At 40.6% G+C, this 21554-nt stretch overlaps 1 protein-coding gene across 1 annotated transcript in view; it reads left to right on the top strand.

Moving 5' to 3' along the window:
- CTNND2 (catenin delta 2) overlaps nt 1-21554 on the top strand; it is a 776118-nt gene that overhangs the window by 706788 nt on the left and 47776 nt on the right. The window contains exon 16 of the mRNA XM_073802014.1: nt 14803-15013. Coding sequence (XP_073658115.1) covers nt 14803-15013 — 211 coding nt within the window. The remainder of the gene's footprint in view (nt 1-14802; nt 15014-21554) is intronic.

Raw genomic sequence — 21554 nt, 5'->3', positions numbered from 1 at the left:
TTTTCTGTAACTTGAAGACTCCTCATTGTTTCTGATTGGTGCTTGGCTTGGGTTTGCATGCATTGTTTTGGTTTGTTTTGACGGTGCTGACCACAATCACTGCATTATCATAATTAAGTTGTTTGTACACCAGAGTTCAGGCTCTTCGGTGATCCTTTTAGTCACGCCAAATCAGCTTGACACAGTGCCGGGGCAAAACCTGCAGTGTCCGTTCTAGAAGTTGACGCTGCTAAAAAAGTCATCCTTACCACAGGAATGGCCCTCTCATCACCACACCTCACTGCCATGAGGGCAGACAGCCAGGAAAATCAGATTTCTGAAGATGAATGCATACTTCAAGTTTTCAAAAACTGCAGCTGCTTAGATAAGAAAACTCAGACACCAGCCGCTTTGCTGGACTTTAGGGCAACTGATCTGCAGAAACCCTGTGTCTAATATTTTCCTGCCTTTTTTAATCTTCCCTACAATCTCTTCCATTCACCGTATCTTCCTCCTTTGCTACAAGTGAAATCCCATTACAATAAAGAAATTGCCAAAGGACTATCCAGTTTTTTTCCTTTTCCTAGAGTTTTGCAGTATTGAGTGTTGCTTGTAATAAATGTGTCATCAGCTGGGCCCAGATCTAATATTTAGTCATTTTGATTGAGTGGGATTAGTGGAAATAATCTTTGGTCTATGTTTGGTCCTCTAGGCTCATTTTTTGCTTCTGCCTTTATTCTCTTTTATTCTTTTATTGTTTATCTTCATGCTTTATCTTTTTTCTATTTATCACCTTATGGAGGGTCCATATAATTATAATAGTTGTTGATGTATTTTTTTTTAGTATAACACAAACACACCAAAGTTTTAAACTCATCAAAGTATAAATACTTTAAGTTTTAGTTGTACACACGGAGCATAAGCCTACAATATAAACACTGGAATTCTAGATACATTAATAATGCCAGCAATTCCATACAAAACGTCCACTGTGGTTAATTAATAAAGAAACGGGCAATATTGTATAGCCCAATATATTTTTACATTCATAGGAGGATTGTTTTCACTAGCTAGGGAATTTGGAGAAATATCTAAAACATGACCACTTTTTATTAAAATAATTTAACATTATCTTTGGGTTCCAATAATGAATCCAAAATTGAAATTGGAATTCTGTCTACTATAAAACTATAAAATATGCCACGTTTCTTTATTCTGAAAAAAATTTTAAAATACAGGCAGAAACTAAAAAAACTAAGCTTTGACCTAGACATTTAGTTTTATAAACAAATTTTGTTAAAAATCTATCTCAAAGTGAGGACAAATAAAGAGAAGTGTTTTTTTTTCCAGAGTTGCTAAAACTGTTTATTTTCAACCCAAAATTACTAGATATGCAACAGTGATGTGTCTCATTCATAGGAAAAAAGGCAGTCAATAAAACCTGACTCGTAATGGGCCACATGCTGTGTTCAGCAATGACTTTAGAGAGGCTACTATAAAGAGAAGTTTTTTTTTAAAGAAAAGGTATTTTTACTGTTGTTGGTAGGGGCTGCTCTAAATCATCTTATACCCATGGAAGGAGATTATCTCCTAAGCATAAGGAGACAAGGATCTTATAAGATCTGGAACAAGTGCAGGTCCCTGGCATAAAATTTAGGGTCCATGATGTGTGTTAGAAGGTTAGAGTGATTGATGCCTCGAGTTACCTGCAGTCTGAAGTTTATTTCAGCTGTGAAGGTGGATCTTTCATGCCCTGGTTTGACCCTGGGGAACCAGTCACCCAAAGCCAGATAAGACCCACTGGTATCCAAAGCTCAATTCAGTAATATAAATTAGAATTAGAATTGCCTAGTAGAAACCAGTGCTTAGCTTGGCTGGTAGGTACTAGGAAGAAAATCAACTTGGGACAGAAATGTAAGTGAATTTCAGTCAACGAATGTTCTCATTTGAGAACCTGCACGGGGAATTCATCCATAAGCAGCTCATTGGTTAACGAGGAAAGTGGAATTGTAGGCAAATAATTATAACTCCTTCTTCTGTGAGACTCATCTCTCTGGCTTATGAAGTCCTCTGTGAACGAAGTATGGGAGTAGGGGGTGAATGTATGAAATCAGAACAAGAAAAATGCATTTAGGAATAAAGTGTATTTAGAGTGAGTGGCTCCTATCAGACAATGCTTAACATACACTACCATGCATTCTCACCAGCCATCCTTTTGTGTAGTCGGAGCATTTCTTTTATTTCTGATTTTTATCAACATCAAATCAAGTTGCTGTGAAATTAAGGTGTCTTTGGTGGTACGGATCTGTGGGTATTTGGTGACATATAAGCATAGTAACGGGAACAGAAATGTAGCTGCCCTTATTCATCAGGACCACCCCAAGCGAGCCCCCCTCCCCAGACCCCCAGTCCTCTGGGAAGGGAATGGGTGTCATGCACAAGAAGGTTTCTCTTTTCAGATAAATTTGGGAAACTCTAGGTTAAACTAAATTCACCAAAGAATTTAAACTAAATTCATTTTGTCTAACTGCAAGACTGCAAGAGGCTTCACTTTGCTAATATACATTGTAAATTTCTGAGTTAAGCATCAGACATAGCATTTCCCACACATATGCTACAATGAAACCCTTTTTAGAATACAGCATCCTGTAGAACTAGAGTTCCAGGGATCTGTCACAGAGGTAGGTAACAACAGCAGGGTAAATGTGAATGAATTCCCATCAAAGTCCTGTGGTTACCTTGTGTAGTCAAAGAGCTGATGTAAATTGTTTATTCATTTATCAATAAACGTAAGGTTATTAGATGTCATCCTGTTCTTGGTTTATATTATTGTTGGAAAGATCAATTACATATATAAGCTAACTAGAGGAAACTTCAGTGAATGTCTATAGAGCAACTGAAAAAATGAGTTACAGGGTAGGTGTCATACAGGTGGTACAGATTATACCTGTGAAAAAAGTTCAGAGGAGGGAGTGAGGAGGGTTGGTTGGAGAGAGGAGTTTCTGGCCAAGAGACTCATGGAAAGATACCAAAGCCAGGATACAGTCAGCTCTGCAGCCTTACACACATCATTTAATCTCTTTGGGCTGCAGTTGTCTTCTATACAAATTGGAAATTGTATCTGCCTTTTCTATAGCCCTAGGGAGATACAAAGTAGAAACTGAAATAGATGTGACTTTTCTTGAAAAAATTAAACCACTCTCTAATGTAATCTATGAGTAGTAGCCCTTTGTGCCCTTTATTGAAACTCTTTTATTTTGGCAGAGGGGTAGATCAATTTGAGAAAGCAAGAACTTGGGAATGCAATGTTAGAATTCTTCATTAGGCTACTTGCATTAATCAATGCATTACTCTTATCCCAATGTGCTAATATCAGGCCAGAGGTTCTATTCCTGAAAACAAGCTTTTCTTACAGAAATACTGACCTCATCTTGTCTCAGACACGCTATTGTCTGAAATTTTCATCCTAGGAGAGTTCTTGGATCTTTGTTAGACAGAAATCTTGACCTAAAAATAAAAAGCCTTCCTAGGTTTCTCCCCTGAAGCTAGAATCAGTGTTTAAATTTTCACCTCTACTTCCTTTCTGCTTTTAAAATGAGGCAATGAATTGAGGTAATAATTTTTTTGCTATCATGCTTAATATTTAATCAAATTATTTAAATCTTGTTAAAATGTATTATACCAGTTACTTGCCTCATTTTCAGTATTTTTCAAAAATCAATTTATTTCTAGTTCAAAAAGGTGCTTCAGCAAACCTCCTGTTAATTAACTGTGGTTTTTATTTTTAGAGTGATTCTTCTACAAATTATGTACGCATATCTTAGCCACCTTCTTGTCCGTATTTCTACTCATTACCTTACTTCTTGACATTTCAACAATGTGAGAATTTCTCAGAGCCTAATTCAGTGAAATCCTCTGCATAAGATCTCAAGGTGCTAAAAAATACAATTCCTCTTGTCTTCCAAACAGATGGAGTAGGTTATTTATTTGGAGATGGTAACTCTTGAAAGAAATGCATACCATACACCGCAAATCTATAAGATTTGCTTTACTCGACATTATTTCTATTCAGAGGGTTGAGTTACTGATTGCATCATTTTCTCAGACCAACTGCTTACCAATTTTGGCATGTGAAATAGATTTTGATGTGTGTTATAAGGCTGTGCTTGTTTTTTCCAAATCATAGTTATTAGAAAAAAGCATAAGGAACTTTAGTGTTTCTTCCAGAATTTGTCTCAAGCTCTACCCACAGCAACCACTGACTGATTCCTTGACTCCAGCTGATCCCTTCTTACTATGACTTTTCCTCTCTCTTTCTATTTGGATAAATCGTTAATTAAAGCAGCTAGCAGATACATAAAAGAAGGTTCACTTTTTAAAAAAAATCAATGCATTTCATTAGATATTGATTCTAATCTGGCAGGAGCAAAGGGGCAGATGTAGAGACAAACAGGTCCCATTTTGGGAAAAAGGGGCCGGCGTGATGAAACCAGAGGGTCAGTGTTGTCACACCCATTTTCCAATCTGAGAAATAAAAGCATACAGACAAAAGCATCAAGAGAAAGGGATTTTTACTAACAAATTGTTGCAAGGGATCCAGACTTGAGAAAAACCAACCTTCCACATTTAAAGTAAAAAAGCACAAATTTACCATGGTTTGTAAGGTCACATTTAGTCCATTCATGGTGGACAAACAGCAGTTTTCTCACAAGATAATCATACCGTCCGTCACATATCAGCGTTGTAAACAACAGAGATGAAGTTGATTCGAAAGTCAGCAGCTGCTAGAGAATTACTGAAAGATTCATTAATTGGGATTAGGGATAGAAGGGCGATCCCGTGTTTCTTTTCCTTTCTCTGTTTTGGATTTGTTTCCCTGAGCTGGTTTCTTGTTTTGTTCTGTCTTCCTGATTCTGGATTGTGATGAGCACATGATGTGTAGACAGTCATGATGGAGTCAGAACAAGGTACCAGTTTTCCTTCTTGATCCCTCCGATGTTGAAGTTCTGCCCCTACAATGCAGATTTAACCACCGATGTTTGTGGTTTAGCAGTTTTCTGATTTGGTGGTTGACCAGTTGTACAGATGTAGGTGTATCAAGCAGTGTGGATTCATTCACAAAGACCTCTGTGCCTGGTTATCAAAACTAGACCTATGTGATAATAAATCTTGAGAGTTAACTTTTGGTTTGTTTGTAGATCCTAGGTCTGTAATTTTGTTTCCTTTATGTAGCAGAAATAACTTATTCCCTTTCACCTCATCTACTGGGATCAATGACACAGCAGTGGCCGAGGCATTTCTGCCAGTCTTCACCTCCACTACCTGTAACTCAGGGATTATTCCATTTCTCTGAGCTCCAACTTTTCAGTACTCCTGGCCGTGCTGCCTGTAGGCTAGGATTCCTTAAGCAATACATGAGCCAAACCAGTGTCCTAGGAGGATACTGTAGACCTCAATCCCACATATTAAATCTACTTGTTTTTAATGGCCTTGTCATGCCTAATTAAATGATATTTGCCTTTATATGTGACATCTCTGGCATGGTCATGGGTACAGATTTTATTTTTTTCAATTATGTTCTAGTAGAAAGGGGGACAGATTCTAGTTCAATCTATAAAAACCTATGGTCAAAGAAGGTAAACAGGCTAGTCAAGGCATTTTTATATTATTTAACTATTGTTTTAAGCTGTACAGACAGGACCACTCAACATATGTTGTTATACTAAAAGGATTATTATTAGTATTAACTTTTCCTGATAACTTATCTACTTTACAAATTTTCAAGAGATTTTTTCTGAATTCTGAAGAATTAATTAGAACAAGATTCCATTTAAAGAACGTTTAATCTAGTTTTTATACACATAACCTGTTAAATCAAGCATTAAAGAAAGAGGAAGTAGAAAGAAGGATTTTATAATAAGCCCAATTCAAAATAGAACATGAACCACAACTAAATTTGTGTCATTTACTCGAAGTAATTAATCCTTGTTCTCTTGATCTTGGGTTAGTTTGAAGTCCAGATTCTCAAAGTGAATGAGTTCTGGAACCCTGACTCAATCCCTTGGTAGTCTGAAAGATGTTCATTTGTTTTGAGGATTTCAGCTTTCCAGGAGTGTCTGTAACCAAGAGCCTATTTTCTATTGTATCAAGTGTTAACGGTACCCATTAGAGTTCTCTGATCAGGCTCTTTTGATGTTTCTTCCAACAGACCTAATTATTATTACTATTATTTTTAGACACTAGGCAAACTCTCCAAGGCCAAGCAGGCAGCTGAGCCAGGGTTGGAACTCATCAGTTTGATTATATTTATTTATTTATTTATGGCTGTGTTGGGTCTTCGTTTCTGTGCGAGGGCTTTCTCTAGTTGTGGCAAACGGGGGCCACTCTTCATCGCGGTGCGCGGGCCTCTCACTATCGCGGCCTCTCTTGTTGCGGAGCATAGGCTCAGTAGTTGTGGCTCACGGGCCCAGTTGCTCCGCGGCATATGGGATCTTCCCAGACCAGGACTCGAACCCGTGTCCCCTGCATTGGCAGGCAGATTCTCAACCACTGCACCACCAGGGAAGCCCCAGACCTTTTTTTTTTTTCAGATCTAACTATTGATCTGTGGTTCTGGCAGGGTCTTTAGGAGAGTGTGGGAGAAAATCAGAAACCACCTGTTGATGATAAGGCTGAATTGCTCTGATTATTTATTCATTACAAACAACAATATCAAACTTGAGACAAGTTTAGTTTTGCGAGAAGTTAGTCAGTGACTACCATTACAGTAAGTGTATATTACGGACAGTGAGGGTAATGAAAACTCTCCAGGATCTTTTAATTTATTCCATAAAGAGTGTTTTAGGATTCCCACCAACTGAAAAGGCTCTTTTAAACCTAAAAATGGAATCTTTCTTTTATTGACCATTACTGTGCCATTCTTTAACATGAAAGGGAGCATGTTTCTAACAGAACCAAAATGTTCATAACTGCTGAAGTATCATCCTAAGACTTGTCATCACTAAGGAGGTTGAGTTTCTCCTTTTTTCATTTGCCAGGTCTTTTTTTTACTGAAGGCTTGATAAACAGGACAGCTCTTACAACAGTAATAAACCAAACAAAAACTTGCAGAATGCCAAACATTCCTAATTATTTCTAGCATCCCTTATTTCATAAGGTGATGAAGAAAACTCTTTGATGTTACCCAGCAGCAGTCAGGGAAATGCCAGGGACAGTTTAGATATAAAAGACATTTTTTTAAAGTTTTATTAGTTTGACTCTGGGGTGTAGATTTGGAGAAGGCAATTTCAAAAAGAGCTATCAGTGCAGCTCAATATTAAAAAAACAAACAGCCCAATCAAAAAATGGGCAGAAGATCTAAATAGACATTTCTCCAAAGAAGACATACAGATGGCCAGGAGGCACATGAAAAGCTGCTCAACATCACTAATTACTAGACAAATGCAAATCAAAACTACAATGAGGTATCACCTCACACCAGTTAGAATGGGCATCATCAGAAAATCTACAAACAACATATGCTGGAGAAGGTGTGGAGAAAAGGGAACCGTCTTGCACTGTTGGCAGGAATGTAAATTGATACAGCCACTATGGAGAACAGTATGGAGGTTCCTCAAAACACTAAAAACAGAACTACCATATGACCCAGCAATCCCACTACTAGGCATATACCCAGAGAAAACCATAATTCCAAACGACACATGCACCCCAATGTTTGTTGCAGCACTATTTACAATAGCCAGGTCATGGAAGCCACCTAAATGCCCATTGACAGACGAATGGGTAAAGGAGATGTGGTACATATATACAATGGAATATTACTCAGCCATAAAAAGGAACGAAATTGGGTCATTTGTAGAGACGTGGATGGACCTAGAGACTGTCATACAGAATGAAGTCAGTCAGAAAGAGAAAAACAAATACCGTATATTAACACATATATGTGGAATCTAGAAAAAAGGTACAGATGAACCGGTTTGCAAGGCAGAAATAGAGACACAGATGTAGAGAACAAATGTATGGACACCAAGGGGGGAAGCGGGGGTGGTGGTGGTGGTGTGATGAATTGGGAGATTGGGATTGACATGTATACGCTAATATGTATAAAATAGATAACTAGTAAGAACCTGCTGTATAAAAAAATTAATTAAATGAATTTTTATAAAAATAGCTGTCAGGAGACACAAGATATAAGTTCTTAATGCCTAAAGACAGAAAGTAATTGCTGTTTTGTTCAGAACTTTCCCATGTAAACAAGCATTCAAACTCTTTCAATAACCAAATACTACCGTCTTGAATGCCTCACCTCTTTGGTTGGAAAGCCACATAAACCAGTCTTAAAATATAGATTTTTTGCATATGTTTTCTCCCCTTTTGTGATAAACTGTTCCTATAAATGTCCTTAAAGTGGTAGATTTTTATGAAACATTAAGCTCCAAACATTGACAAAAAGAGAAAGGAAAGAGAAAAAGGAGCTCGCCGCATTGCAGAAAGAGCTGTGGCCGCCCACAGAGCACCGTGCTGCTGACCCTTGGTAAGGGCTAACAACTTTCCTTTGGCAAAGGAGGGAAAGGCTCTTTTCATATTTACGCGTAGACACACAGTCACAAGGAAATCAGTGCCTCACTTTTACATCTTCAACCACTGAGCAATGTAAATTCAGTGTGGAGAGAAGATTCTGGAAGATGGTGGGTAGGAAACCCAGGAATCTGTCCCCCGCACACACACAGCAGTCTCGCTGGCAGAATCTGTCCAGTGTAACTATTTCGGAACTCTGGAGTCTAATGAAGGCTTGCACCTGTTAGAGGAAAGCTTGGACGGTGAATTATGGTTAATTTTGGTCATCTTCAGCTCTTAGCACAGTAACAGCTACCCATTCTCACACCCAGCCCTTGGCAGGCAACTATACACGTGTTCATGGGCAACTTGTATGCAGTTGGTGGGAGCTAGGGTGGGCAATAAGGGATCCGTCCTCCAAATATTGGGCACTCTGTGTTCAGATTGTTGCTACTGATCATGGAGTTGCAGACACAGAGGCAGCTGTTGTTGCACACGCCCCCCAGTTGTCGAAAACCCCTCCCCCTCCAGCTGAAATGACTTCCAGGGAACTTAAAGAGCTGGTGCCCTTCCCTCCCCCTTCATTGTTCTCTTTTTCCCCTTTTGGGAGCCAGATATTAAAGATTAGGACATTCAAAAGCAAATGTGTATGTGAGGGAAATTAGAAAGTCACCATGGAAGCCCAGGGAAAGGCACAGGTTCAGAAAAGACCTGCAGAGACCTTCAGTTTACACCTCAGCACACAGACATCCTACAGCAATTAAAAACAAAACCCAGCAAACCGGCACAAGGGGAGGAATCTGAATTCCAGGGTTGCTATGTGGTTAGATTGCAGTGTCCAGTTTCCAACAACAACAAAATCACAGAGGATACAAAGAAACAGGGAAGTATAGCCCTTTCCAAGGAAAAAAAGTGAACCAACAGAAACTTCCCTGAGAAAGAGTAAGTGGCAGAAGTGCTAGACAAAGACTTTAAAACGCTGGGTAATTATAAAAGCGAGTCTTATTGTAAAAACAGTTTGTAACTCCACTTTTTTTGTTTTTTACATGATTCAAGAGAATAATGCATTTTTAAAAATTATTAGTCTAAAAGCTAGTATCATTGTACCTTTGGCTTACAACTCCATGTTTTGTTTTCTACGTACTTTAAGAAAGTGATGCGTTAAAAAAGTTACCATTTTATGTTTTTGGACACAACATATAGAGATGTAGTTTTGTGATATCCATAATTGAAAGGGTTGGGGCTGGAACTATAAACGAGCAGAGTTTCTGTACATTATTGAAGTTAAACTGGTATAAATTTAAATTGGAGTGTTATAACTTTAGGACATTAAATGTAATCCACATGGTAACCACAAGTAGAATAGTTACAGAATATACACAAAAGGAAATGAGGAGGTTAAAACATTTCACTGCAAACAGAATCAAACACAAAGGAGAGAGTAATGTAAGAAATAAGGGACCAGAAAAGCTACAAGGCATATAGAAAACAAATAGCAAAATAACACAAGTTAAGTCCCTCCTTACAATAATTATTTTAAATATAGAGGGGTTAAACTCTCCAATCGAAAGTCAGAGATTGGCAGAATGGAAAGAAAGAAAAAAAAATGATCCAACTGTATGCTATCTACAAGAGACTCCCTTTAGATCCAAAGACACATAAATCAAAAGAGAAAGGATATTTGTACACCTCTGTTCATAGTAGCATCGTTCACAATAACTGAAATAAGGAAGCAACCCAAGTGTCCACCAACAGATGAATGGATAAGCAGAATGTGGTATATGCATACAGGGGAGTATTATCCAGACTAAAAAAAAAAAAGGGATAGTCTGATATATTCTACAATATGAATGAAGCTTGAAGACATTATTGCTGAGCAAAATAAAGACACACTGTATGGGTCCACTTATATAAGATACTTAAGAGTTGTCAAAATCATAGAGATGGAAAGTAGCACGTTGGTTGTTACTGGATGGGGGTGGGGAGTTATTGTCTAATGGTTTAGTAGAGTTTAATAGAATTGTAGTTTTGCAAGATGAAAAGAGTTCTGGAGATACGTGGTGGTGACGGTTGCACAACAATATGAATTTAATCAATATCACTGAACTGTACACTTAAAAGTAGATAAGATGATACATTTTTATTATGTGTATTTTGCCACCATAAAAAATGGAAGAAAAAAAATTAGTTTAGAGCAACTCAGCAAAAACTCACAGGTAAGTTTTAGCATCTCCAGAAACAGGGAAGCCAAAGATGCACTAAGACCTCAGAGACAAAGGAGTTGTTGTATTCCTGATCCAGGGCTGTTCTCGGCTGACATTTTTTTTTTAACCTCTTTCCTCTAACGTTGGTTTGAGAGATTTGAGTTTACCATAGTGCATCACAAAGACCAGTTATACAGAGGACCATATGAACGATCCAGAGTGATATACAATCGGTTTAGGAAAGGACTCAAGATCACAGGTGGTTAGCCCATAAAACCACTCACTACTCAATACTGCCCCCACCAGTGGAGAAACCAAGGGGTAGTGCGCAAATCAATACCAGGAATAGGCTGAGTGCTGAAATAGAAACAGAAACAGGCACAGTCAGCGAGAGCAAAGCTCTGTTACCTCATCGTGAAATTCCTACCAGGTCTTATGTGTACAGGAGCTCAGCAAGGAGCACCGCTCTAGGGCAACACAGTTTGTTAGGTCCCCTGAGTCCATCCAGAAGCCTCCACATGCCCACCCACTCTGAACAGAAGACCCCAAAATGAAACATAAAGAGAAAATAGTTTTTAATTGTAATTTACAAACACGCCTGCCCACACACAGGGCAGGAAGGGTAGCAAAGTTACAAGGTTACAGTTAGTCTGTCACTGATAGGAACAGTAGTTTTTTTTTACACAATTGTCATATGTCCAGTAGTCATCTCATATCAGTATTACACATGTCAAAGATAAAGTTGTTTTCATGAGAGACTAAGTAACTTCAAAGAAATGGCCCGAGGATTCATTTCTGTTGAGAATTTGAGCAAGACAGAGTGACCTTTAGTTGGTGGTGGTGGTGGAGTTGTTTTTGTTTTGTTTTCATCTCAGGGAGCATCTGTCTGAATCTTGGAGCAACATGCTTTTCTTTTGTAACATGTGATGCCAGTGAGAGTGGATAATGGAAAGCACCTTGGTTCCCAATGGTGGCAAGGTATTCACTTTGTTTTCCCAAATCTAAGTGTCTTTTGAACCTGATGACCAGTTTGTCTCTCCCATATGATGTTTACTAGTTGTGCATGTTTTTTTTTTTTTGGCCGTACCGTGCGGCTTGTAGGATGTAAGTTCCCTGATCAGGGATTGAACCCGGGTCCCGGCAGTGAAAGCACCAAGTCCTAACCGCTGGACCACCAGGGAATTGCTGAGCATGTTTTCTTTTGTGTGGAAAAATAAAATAGAAATCCAACTTGTCCATTATTATTAAGTTTCTGAATTCACTTGGTTTCCGCTACCCACCTCATTATCCCCGCTAGAAATTTCTGAATCCTCTTCCCCTGCGTTACCACCACCGTTTCACTGGGCTCGAAGCCTTGTCTGAGGACTCTCCATCATGGCTGCTCTTCTTTTCCTGATCCCCTCAGGGCCAGGTCTTTGTAGTCACAAGTTCCTTGCTCTTGTCCTGAAATATTAGTCACCTGCTAGGTGGTATGATCAGTATGAGTCGCTCTGTGATGTTAGGCTGTGTCATATTATTTACTTATTTTTAACCGAAGTTAAATGCAGAGGGAGGAGGGAGGTCTTCAGTCTGCAGTGGTTGGCGGCACCCGTTCTAAGACAGGAAGCTCCTCTGTTTCCTGGCAGGCTCATCCACAGGGTGAGGCCTGTACACTTACGCTCTCTTCCTCTGCACCCTCATAGCCTCCCAAAGCACTGCTGAGCCCCAGGTGCTCTTGATGTCCCTGTGCCCATACATATATGGCAGTGACTCCTGCCGTTTTCCACACCGGGGAGCACATTCGACAGTATTCGTCCAGCACACTGGGGCAAGTCGAAGAGGCTGCTCTGGGGAACGTGGTGGCTCCTGCCCCTTGAACATCATGCGGACACCTTGCTTCTCATTCAGGGCTCACGGGTTGGGAAGCTGTGTAAGATGAAACCACACTTTCAAGTCTGTTGTAATTTTTAAATTTTTATTTATTTATTAATGGCTGTGTCGGGTCTTCGTTTCTGTGCGAGGGCTTTCTCTAGTTGCGGCAAATGGGGGCCCCTCTTCATCGCGGTGCACAGGCCTCTCGCTATCACGGCCTCTCTTGTTGCGGAGCGTAGGCTTCAGACGCGCAGGCTCAGTAGTTGTGGCTCACGGGCCTAGTTGCTCCGCGGCATGTGGGATCTTCCCAGACCAGGGCTCGAACCCGTGTCCCCTGCATTGGCAGGCAGATTGTCAACCACTGCGCCACCAGGGAAACCTGTAATTTTTTAAATGATGATAACAAAAACTAAAAAAAAAATGCTCTAGCCTAATCCTCTCCCTCTCCTCATTTTTGCTTTCAATGTTGATGATGTGCAAGGCCACACAACCAGTCTTCTGTGCTCATTCAGGAGTGGGGATGCCCCTGTATGCACAAGGATTGAGAGAGTTTGCTGCTTCCTTCCTCCATCACTTCCCTGATAAAGAATGCGCCCATCTTCTCACTTCTGTGAATTCAAGTTGGTCTGACAGTGGTTTGTGCGGGGTTAATGATAAAGTCGCCAGCCTGCTGAGCTCAACTAAACTCATAGCCCGAGCTGAGTGTGATTTAATGATGAGTAGGTAAAGCCAGGTGCTCAGAGGACTATCGTGTACAGAGGATCTTCTCCAACCTGTTTTAAGTGCTGTCATTGGAAAATAAATATGCTACATTTGGGGGTTTTCAGGCAAACCATTTTTGTCAGACACTTCTCAGCTGTCGTCAAGTGAATGAAGACACTTTCCTATTTCGGTAATTTAGACATCAGCATTTTTTTTTTTCATCCAAGCTAAAATAAGCCACCTAAACATAGGATAAAAGCAGATACCAAAATTACAAAGTCTTATGTTTTATTTATTACTGCCTGGAATTAAGATGTCATTGCCTCCTTCCATGGTTCCATTTCCTGCCCCCCAAGCACCACGTGCCAGAGAATTAAACAGCAAAAGAAGTTATCCTTTAGAGACCTATAAGGAGGAAAAATATTTAAATGGCTTTTAGGAGCTGCCTAAATATGTCTAATTGGGGGATGGGAGACAAGACAGGAATTTAACTTTGGACACATGCCGATTCCACCTGAAAAATTTAGGAACAGGCAACTTTGCTACAGGCATTCCTCTACTTAGTTCCAGAAGTAAATTAATGGAACAGAACTGGAAGCTGCAGGTGGGATGAATTAATTGTCTTGCAGGGTTATTGGTAATGCCTAAATGGCTTTGTAAACTAAAAGTATTCCATAAAGATGTCATTATAAGTACCTCTATCATGGGGAGTAGCATGATTAATAATGATAAAGTGAATTAAGGAAGCAAAGTTGCATTTTATCTTATTTTTTCCATGGGAAGTAAAACATGTCAAATTAGTAAATGTTATATGGTAGAACCATTCAATAAAATCCCATCAGAGAGACAGATCGATCATCCAGTTACCCTAGTTCAAAGGACACCTAGTTTTATATATTGTTTGTAAAGTTTCTCTCCCCGCTTTAAATGTTTCTCTTTGCTTTATAGGGACCAGAATGCAGATGTCATATATACATACATTTTTGTGTTTTGACTCTTATTTGTTAAACAATACAAGTCCCAACATAGCTCCCGTCAAGGCATTCTTGAGGTTATGTTAGAATTACCCTATGTTTTCCTGACTTCTGTGAATAGCAAGCAGGAACCCACTGATTGCTAACTTCTACTGAGTCCTGAGTCCAGAGTCATCACTGTGTGTTAAGTGCTTCCCACACATTTCTTCGCAACAGCCTTGTAAGGGAGGTACCATTATTCTTGCTTCGCAATTTAAAAAGCTGAGGCTCAGAGGCATGAAATAACTTGTCCAAAGAGTCAGTCCCACATCCATCCAGTACCAAAAGTCCGTACATTTGCTGTGAAGAAATACCGTTTTCTCTGTGTATGTGTCCACGGTTACCCCATAAAGAATAATCAGTGACGGGGAACAGACAACACTGCATTAACGTGGCCTCTTGTGTTCTCTTTTTCACCCCCGTCTACACCTCTCCCTCCACACTCTTCCTCAGTTTTGACCACATTTCAGCTCTTCCCTTCGTTTTCTTTTCCAAAGGCAAATACGCCATGCGAGACCTGGTCCATCGGCTTCCAGGCGGGAATAACAGCAGCAACGCGGCGAGCAAGGCCATGTCGGACGACACGGTGACAGCCGTGTGCTGCACCCTGCACGAGGTGATCACCAAGAACATGGAGAACGCCAAGGCCTTACGGGACGCTGGCGGCATCGAGAAGTTGGTCGGCATCTCCAAAAGCAAAGGAGACAAGTAAGTCAGACGGTGACTTCCTATCACAGAGAATTGGTATTGGTAGAATCGGTTCTAAGTGTGCCCAGCATCCCCTGGGTATGGGTAACACCACTGAATGTCACTGGGAAGCACTCTGGTGTCTGATAATCAAGAGAAACAGCAGATAGTTTCCAGTCTTCCAGTTTCCCCCCACACAAGGAAAGCTGATCTTACTAATAATTTTGATTTGATAAATAACTCATGACTTGGTGAGTCCTGGGATGTTAGTAAGATAGGCTTGACAATCCAGCGTCCAGTCTAGTGACTAGCAAGTTCCTTCCGTACGGAAGAGACGACCCTGATTCATGAAGGTATTTGGTGGCAGCTGTTCCTCTGCGGCTGCAAGTCCAAGTGTTGATGATGGATCCACATCCTTTTGTTCTGTGCCTCTTCAGTTCTGCTTAGCAAGTCAGGGAGGATGGGGGAGAAAACAGTGGGATGGAGTCAGAGAGAAATCAGTGTCCAGCCAGCACCCTCCCTTACCAGCTGTGCCTTTGGGACAAATTATTGAATTTAACAAGTCACTGTGCTCATAGTTTCCAATCTAAAACTGAGGGAGGGGCTGTCATAAAATATTTCCTAAAAGAAGTAATAATCAAGTCTTAAAGACTGAATAGAAATTTCTGGGGCAGAGGGGATAGAGGCAGTGAGGAAGGAGGGCTTTTATGCCAATGGAATAAAGAGAGAAAAGGCTCATGTCAAAGGAGCGGCACCGCCAGAAACAGGAATGTCCCCAGTTTGATTTAAGAATCGATGGTATCTTACTCTGTGTAACCAAAACATATCTTCACAAGCCACAGTGTCAGTATATCAGCGAGCTGTCAATTTTACAAAAACATTCACTTACCTTAATTCAGTTTTGCCTCCTGGAAGTCCCTCAATGTAATCAAGTAAGATTAAAAGGGTAAACCTTTTGTTATCAAGGGCCTACTCCTTGACTTTGCATTCCTGGCCACACCCCTCCATTCCTTTATATCTAAACGCTGAATAATTTTTCTCCTATTATTAAAAGCTGTGAAGGATGCACTTTAAGACTTTTTGGAAATTCTCTCATTTAATTCAAGGTATTTTCATTGCATAATAAGTGAAGTTTCAGGGCTTCTGTTTAAGCACCCTGAGACCTCCAAATAGGTTCAGTGAACAATTCAGGATTAGGATTTGAATACTTTCCTATATCAAGTACAGAGAAGCCCCTCTGGACTCGTGTAATAATTGTGCAGTGTAGATGGATGGCTTGAATTATATCTTATAATACTTACGGTAAAATGCTCTTCTACATAGGCAGGAAGCCACGTGGTTTTCTGTTTTATATAGCTTCAGTAGACCTTTGGAATCTCTAATTGAAACGCTTACCTGTTTTGAGCATTAAGAACTTAATATGTTGATGCTTTTCTTAAGCAAACACACATGCTCACACAGTAAAACCATCGTCCACAAAAACTCTCTGATATATTTGTCTATATTCATGGGACATTCCAAGACGAAAGTGTTTTCTCTGAATCGTAAGACAGTAGAGCTGTGGGAGGTGGTCACATTAATTCCTTCCATCTGTGTGAGCATCCCTACTGGACCTTAAAGAGAAGAGATGCTTTTATCAGTCCTGTGGTCAAAGAAAATTATTTGATGAAACTAATTAAAAACTCATTTGTGGAAACCATCTATGAAACAGTATATATCCACATTGCCCATCCAGAAAATAGTCCTGTTCAGTCTGTTCCCATCTGGATTATTGTTAATGGGAGATTCCTTTCATTACAAATAATCTCAAATCTGTGCTTTAAACTGACTGAAAATTTCTTTATGGGATACTCATTTCATGTCATTGTTTATCTTTTTTCCCCAGTGTTAGCAGTCTGGATTTATGAATTTAGTAAGAAGTGTGGAATTGCTTTGAGTCAAGCATCTTCCCAGTTATAACTCTCCTGCTTAGTCAGTCTCATCCACTATTTTATGTGGTTTATCTCTTTTATATTTAGTGACTAATTTGGGGATCAAAACAAGGTTTTTATAACTGGAGATAACCTTGTCAGCCACCTACACTTCAATTTGATTATTACTTCTCACTGCTCTTAAAATGAATCCAGAAGAATTGCTCTGGATCTTACCACTAAACTCACCATTTATCACTCAATTCTGTCATGAGGGTAGGCACTGAGACTCCCATGGCCTTCTAGACGGGTTTGAACAAAATAGAAACACGTTATTGAAAATAGAATTTTTGGAATTGGAGATGATTTAATAATTGGAAAAGGGAGGGATATCAGTTGGCTCTAGTTAAGTTATAAAATGCTTGCAAACTTGCCCTCCTCAAAAAATTATTCAAACTTTTAACTTGAGATCGCATGAGAAAACACAGATGAAAAAACCTACGAGGCTATGATTCTGCCTTTAACATATTTATAGGTTTTATTTCTAGACATACACAAGCTTAAATATGCCGTGATACTAATGAGTCAGCCTGGCACGTTGCCAATCACAGTCTGTTTGAACTGTATAGCTCACCATGTTTTGCCAATACACTGGAAGAATTATTCTGGAATCCTGCGGCTGGAATGGCCGTGCTGAACACCCACAATGAATGGCATCAACTGAAATTTTCAGCCGCCCCTAATTTGACACCTCTGGTGAAGATCAGACATTGTGTAATCATTAATGACTCTCACAGGAGTCTTTCAGACTTACCATTTTAAGTCTTGATAACTTATTCTTTTCACATCATTTTAAACATGCAATATGGACAAGTCCATCTGTTTCAAAAGTACATTTGTATTTTTTCAGATTTTAACAGTTATGTAGGAAATAGTGTTGAGTGTGTCACTGTATTTTGTCATAAGACAGAAAAGCCATTTAACAGCCTCGACTGTTACTTGTCAGTAAGGAGCTCTGTTTGTGGCTGAAGTTATAATCACTTGTCACATAAGAGGTACTCAGTTGTTCAAGTCCTTCAATCAATAGTTATAGTTTTTCAAGTAGACGCTGCATGGGACCAGTCTAGTGGATGAATCAAAATTAAAGTCTAAAAAGAAAGTGATGTTTCTTTGACCTTCATCAGTTTTTTATAACACTGTGATGTATTGGCATTTTAATTGAGAGGTTAAAAGCTGCTATTCATTACGTATTCACAGTCTCTTTCTATTTTGTAACTAAGCAAGGAGTAGAAAAAAAATTACACCATCAGAGGAATTTTTGCATACTAAGTATGTTTCAACTATATTATCGCTACCTGAATATTATTAATACGTATTTCTCTAGAGTTGCTTGACTTTTGTCATAGCTACATATCTAGCTAGTGGTGATACACTACAGCAAAACATAGCATTTAATCTTTGCTCAGCATTGATTATATAAGAATAACATGTGAGGATCATCACAGTTGCAGAGGTTCTCCCCAAGGAGCCTACATCGGGCTCGCCAGCACCAGGAAGACAAGCCCCCAGATGGGAGAGCTGGAGGGATGCCATAGGAGACACAGACTCCGCTCTTAAAGGGCTCACGCAAAATCTCACATACCTCAAAACAGAGCGTGCAGAGGCAGCAGTTTGAAAACAGCCTGGGTCAGACCCTTGCCGATCTTAGAGAGCCTCTCAGAGAGGCAGGAGGCAACTGAGACTCCCCCGCCCTGGGGACCGAGATGCTAGCAGCAGGCATTTTGGGGAGCTAGTTCTACCATGAGGACACTGGTGCTAGCAAGTGCCTTTAGGAGTCCTCCCTCTAGTCTGTTAGCACCAGAGGCTTACCTGCCCACCAGCCAGTCAGCCCCAGTCCCGGGACCCCCTACATCGAGCAGCTGGCTGTGTCAGTACCCAGCCCTGCCCACCAGCAAGCCAGCAGCCTCCACACAAGGCAGGGCCTGGCAGCCAACTGGACCAGGGGCCAGCCCCCCTACCAGTGCACCCACAGTAGTTGGCCCTACCACAAAAGAAGGACCCACACAGACCACAAAGGGGACACCCCTAGAGCATACATCTCTGTGACCAGAGGAGAGCGTGCTGCTGGGCCCCATGAGACATCTCCTACATAAGACCACTTCTCCAAGATCAGGAAACGTAACAGACCTACTTGATACATAGAAATAAAGACGGAGAATAAAGCAAAGTGACAGAGGAATATGTTGCAAATAAAGGAAAACTAAAACTCCAGAAGAAGAACTAAGTGAAATAGAAATAAACAATCAACTCAATAAAGAGTTCAAGGTAATGATCATAAAGATGCTCAGGAGAAGAATGAGCACAGTGAGAAGTTTAACAGAGAGTTGGGAAATGTAAAGAAGAACTAAACAGAACTGAAGAATACAATAACTGAAATAAAAAATACACTAGAAAGAATCAATAGTAGATTAGATGATACAGAGGAATGGATCAGCAGACTGGAAGACAGAGTAGTGGAATTCAACCAAGCTCACCAAATACAAGAAAAATTTTAAATGAGGATAGTTTAAGATACCTTTGGAACAGCATTAAGCATACTAGTATTCACATTGTAGGGATCCAGAAGGAGAGAGAGAGAAAGGGGCAGAGAACTTGTTTGAAGGGATAATAGCTGAAAACTTCTCTAACCTGGGAAAGAAAAAAGACACCCAGGTCCAGGAAGTACAGCAAGTCCCAAACAAGATGAAGCCAAAGAGGTCCTCACCAAGACACATTGTAATTAAGATGGAAAAAATTAAAGAGAAAGAGAGAATCTTAAAAGCAGCAAGGGAAAAGCAACTAAGTATGTACAAGGGAACTCCCATGGGACTCTCAGCTGACTTTTCCACAGAAACTTTGCGGACCAGAAGAGAGTGACATGATATATTCACAGCGATGAAAGGAAAAAACTGCTACAACCCAGAATACTCTATCCACCAAGATTATCATTCAGATTTGAGTTTTACAGGCAAGAAAAAGCTAAAAGAGTTCAGCACCACTAAACCAGATTTGCAAGAAATGTTAACGGAACTTCTCTAAGTGGAAAAGACAAGACCACAAGTAGAAATATGAAAATTACAGAAGGAAAAATATCATTGATAAATATACAGTAAAGGGCTTCCCTGGTGGTGCAGTGGTTGAGAGTCCACCTGCCGATGCAGGGGACATGGGTTCGTGCCCCGGTCCGGGAAGATCCCACATGCCACGGAGCAGCTAGGCCTGTGAGCCATGGCCGCTGAGCCTGCGCTCCACAATGGGAGGGGCCACAACAGTGAGAGGCCCGCATACCACACACACACACACACACACAAAATATATATATATATATATACAGTAAAGCTAGTAGATAAACCACTTATAAAGCCAGTAGGAAGGTTAGAAAGCAGAAGTAGTAAAATCATCTATAACCACAATAAGTAGTTAAGGGATATACAAAACAAAAAAAGGTACAAAATAGGAAGTAAAAAATATTAAATGTGGAGGAGGGAGATCAAGATGGTGGAGTAGGAGGAAACCAAGCCCACCTTCCCCCAAAAAACACATCAAATCATCTTCACATGGAGCAACTCTACTGAAAGCAACCTGGAGACTTGCAGAAAGGCTCTTCTTCAACCAAGTCTGTAAAGAAAGATACACACGGAGTCTGTATCTACAGAGGAAGGGAGGAGTTGTGGTCGGGTCAGGACCTGTGCCCTTAGCAGAGGACACAGAAGAAGAAGGAGATATCATGGCCTTAGGGATCCTCCCTGGGCAGCGAGGGGTTCATATCACACACTGAGCACCCCAGCCCTGGGGTCAGACACCAGGAAGACAAGTTGCCTTACCTGGTTAAAAACCAGTAGGATTTACAGAATAAGAGAACAAGACTCCTTGTCAACAGCCCATGCACAAACTTGCTTACTCCTGGGAATAGCTCAGAGGAAGCAGATTGAAAACTGTCTGGAGCTCTAGCTGGTTTCCCAAGACCATGCCAGCCCACACTGGGCACCTGCTCCAGCCCCTCTTGCTCCAGCACTGCTCTCCACTAGAGCGGAGGCCACCATGACCAAGGAGAGTGTGCACGCTTAGAGAGAACAGAGCCAGCTCAGACTAGACCCTCAGGGCTTCTGCTCCAGCCCCTGATATGGTGGTAACTGCCACTGAGCACAGTAGAGGCCCTGGTTCACACCTGGCTCTGACTCTAACCCCTCCATCTCCAGCCATATCATCCAACAAGGTGGTAGCTGCCAGCACACCCCAGGGGAAGACGTGACCCATGCTCACTTCAGATCCAGCTCTCCCACTACTGTGCCAGCTATCTCTCCATCCACTGGGCACACACGCAGGTGGCATAGGGATGCTCCCACACAAGGACACCCCTTCAAGACTGGAAGAGTCAGCTCCTGCACCTAATTTCATAGAGACAGAGAATGTTGAACAAAATGAGAAGACATAGGAATATGTTTCAAGCAAAAGCACAAGAGAAGACAGTGGAAAACAACCCTAATGAAACAGAGATAAATAGTTTACCAGACAAAGAGTTCAAAGCAAGAGTAATAAGAATGCTAACTGAGCTCGGGAAGAGGGTAGATGAACACAGTGAGAACTTTAACAAGGAGCTAGAAAATATAAAA

Source organism: Tursiops truncatus, chromosome 3 (genome assembly GCF_011762595.2).
Source record: "Tursiops truncatus isolate mTurTru1 chromosome 3, mTurTru1.mat.Y, whole genome shotgun sequence".
In the NCBI taxonomy this organism is placed as follows: Eukaryota; Metazoa; Chordata; class Mammalia; order Artiodactyla; family Delphinidae; genus Tursiops; species Tursiops truncatus.
The sequence above is the reverse complement of the archived record's forward strand: the minus strand, read 5'-3'. Positions and strand labels throughout refer to the sequence as shown.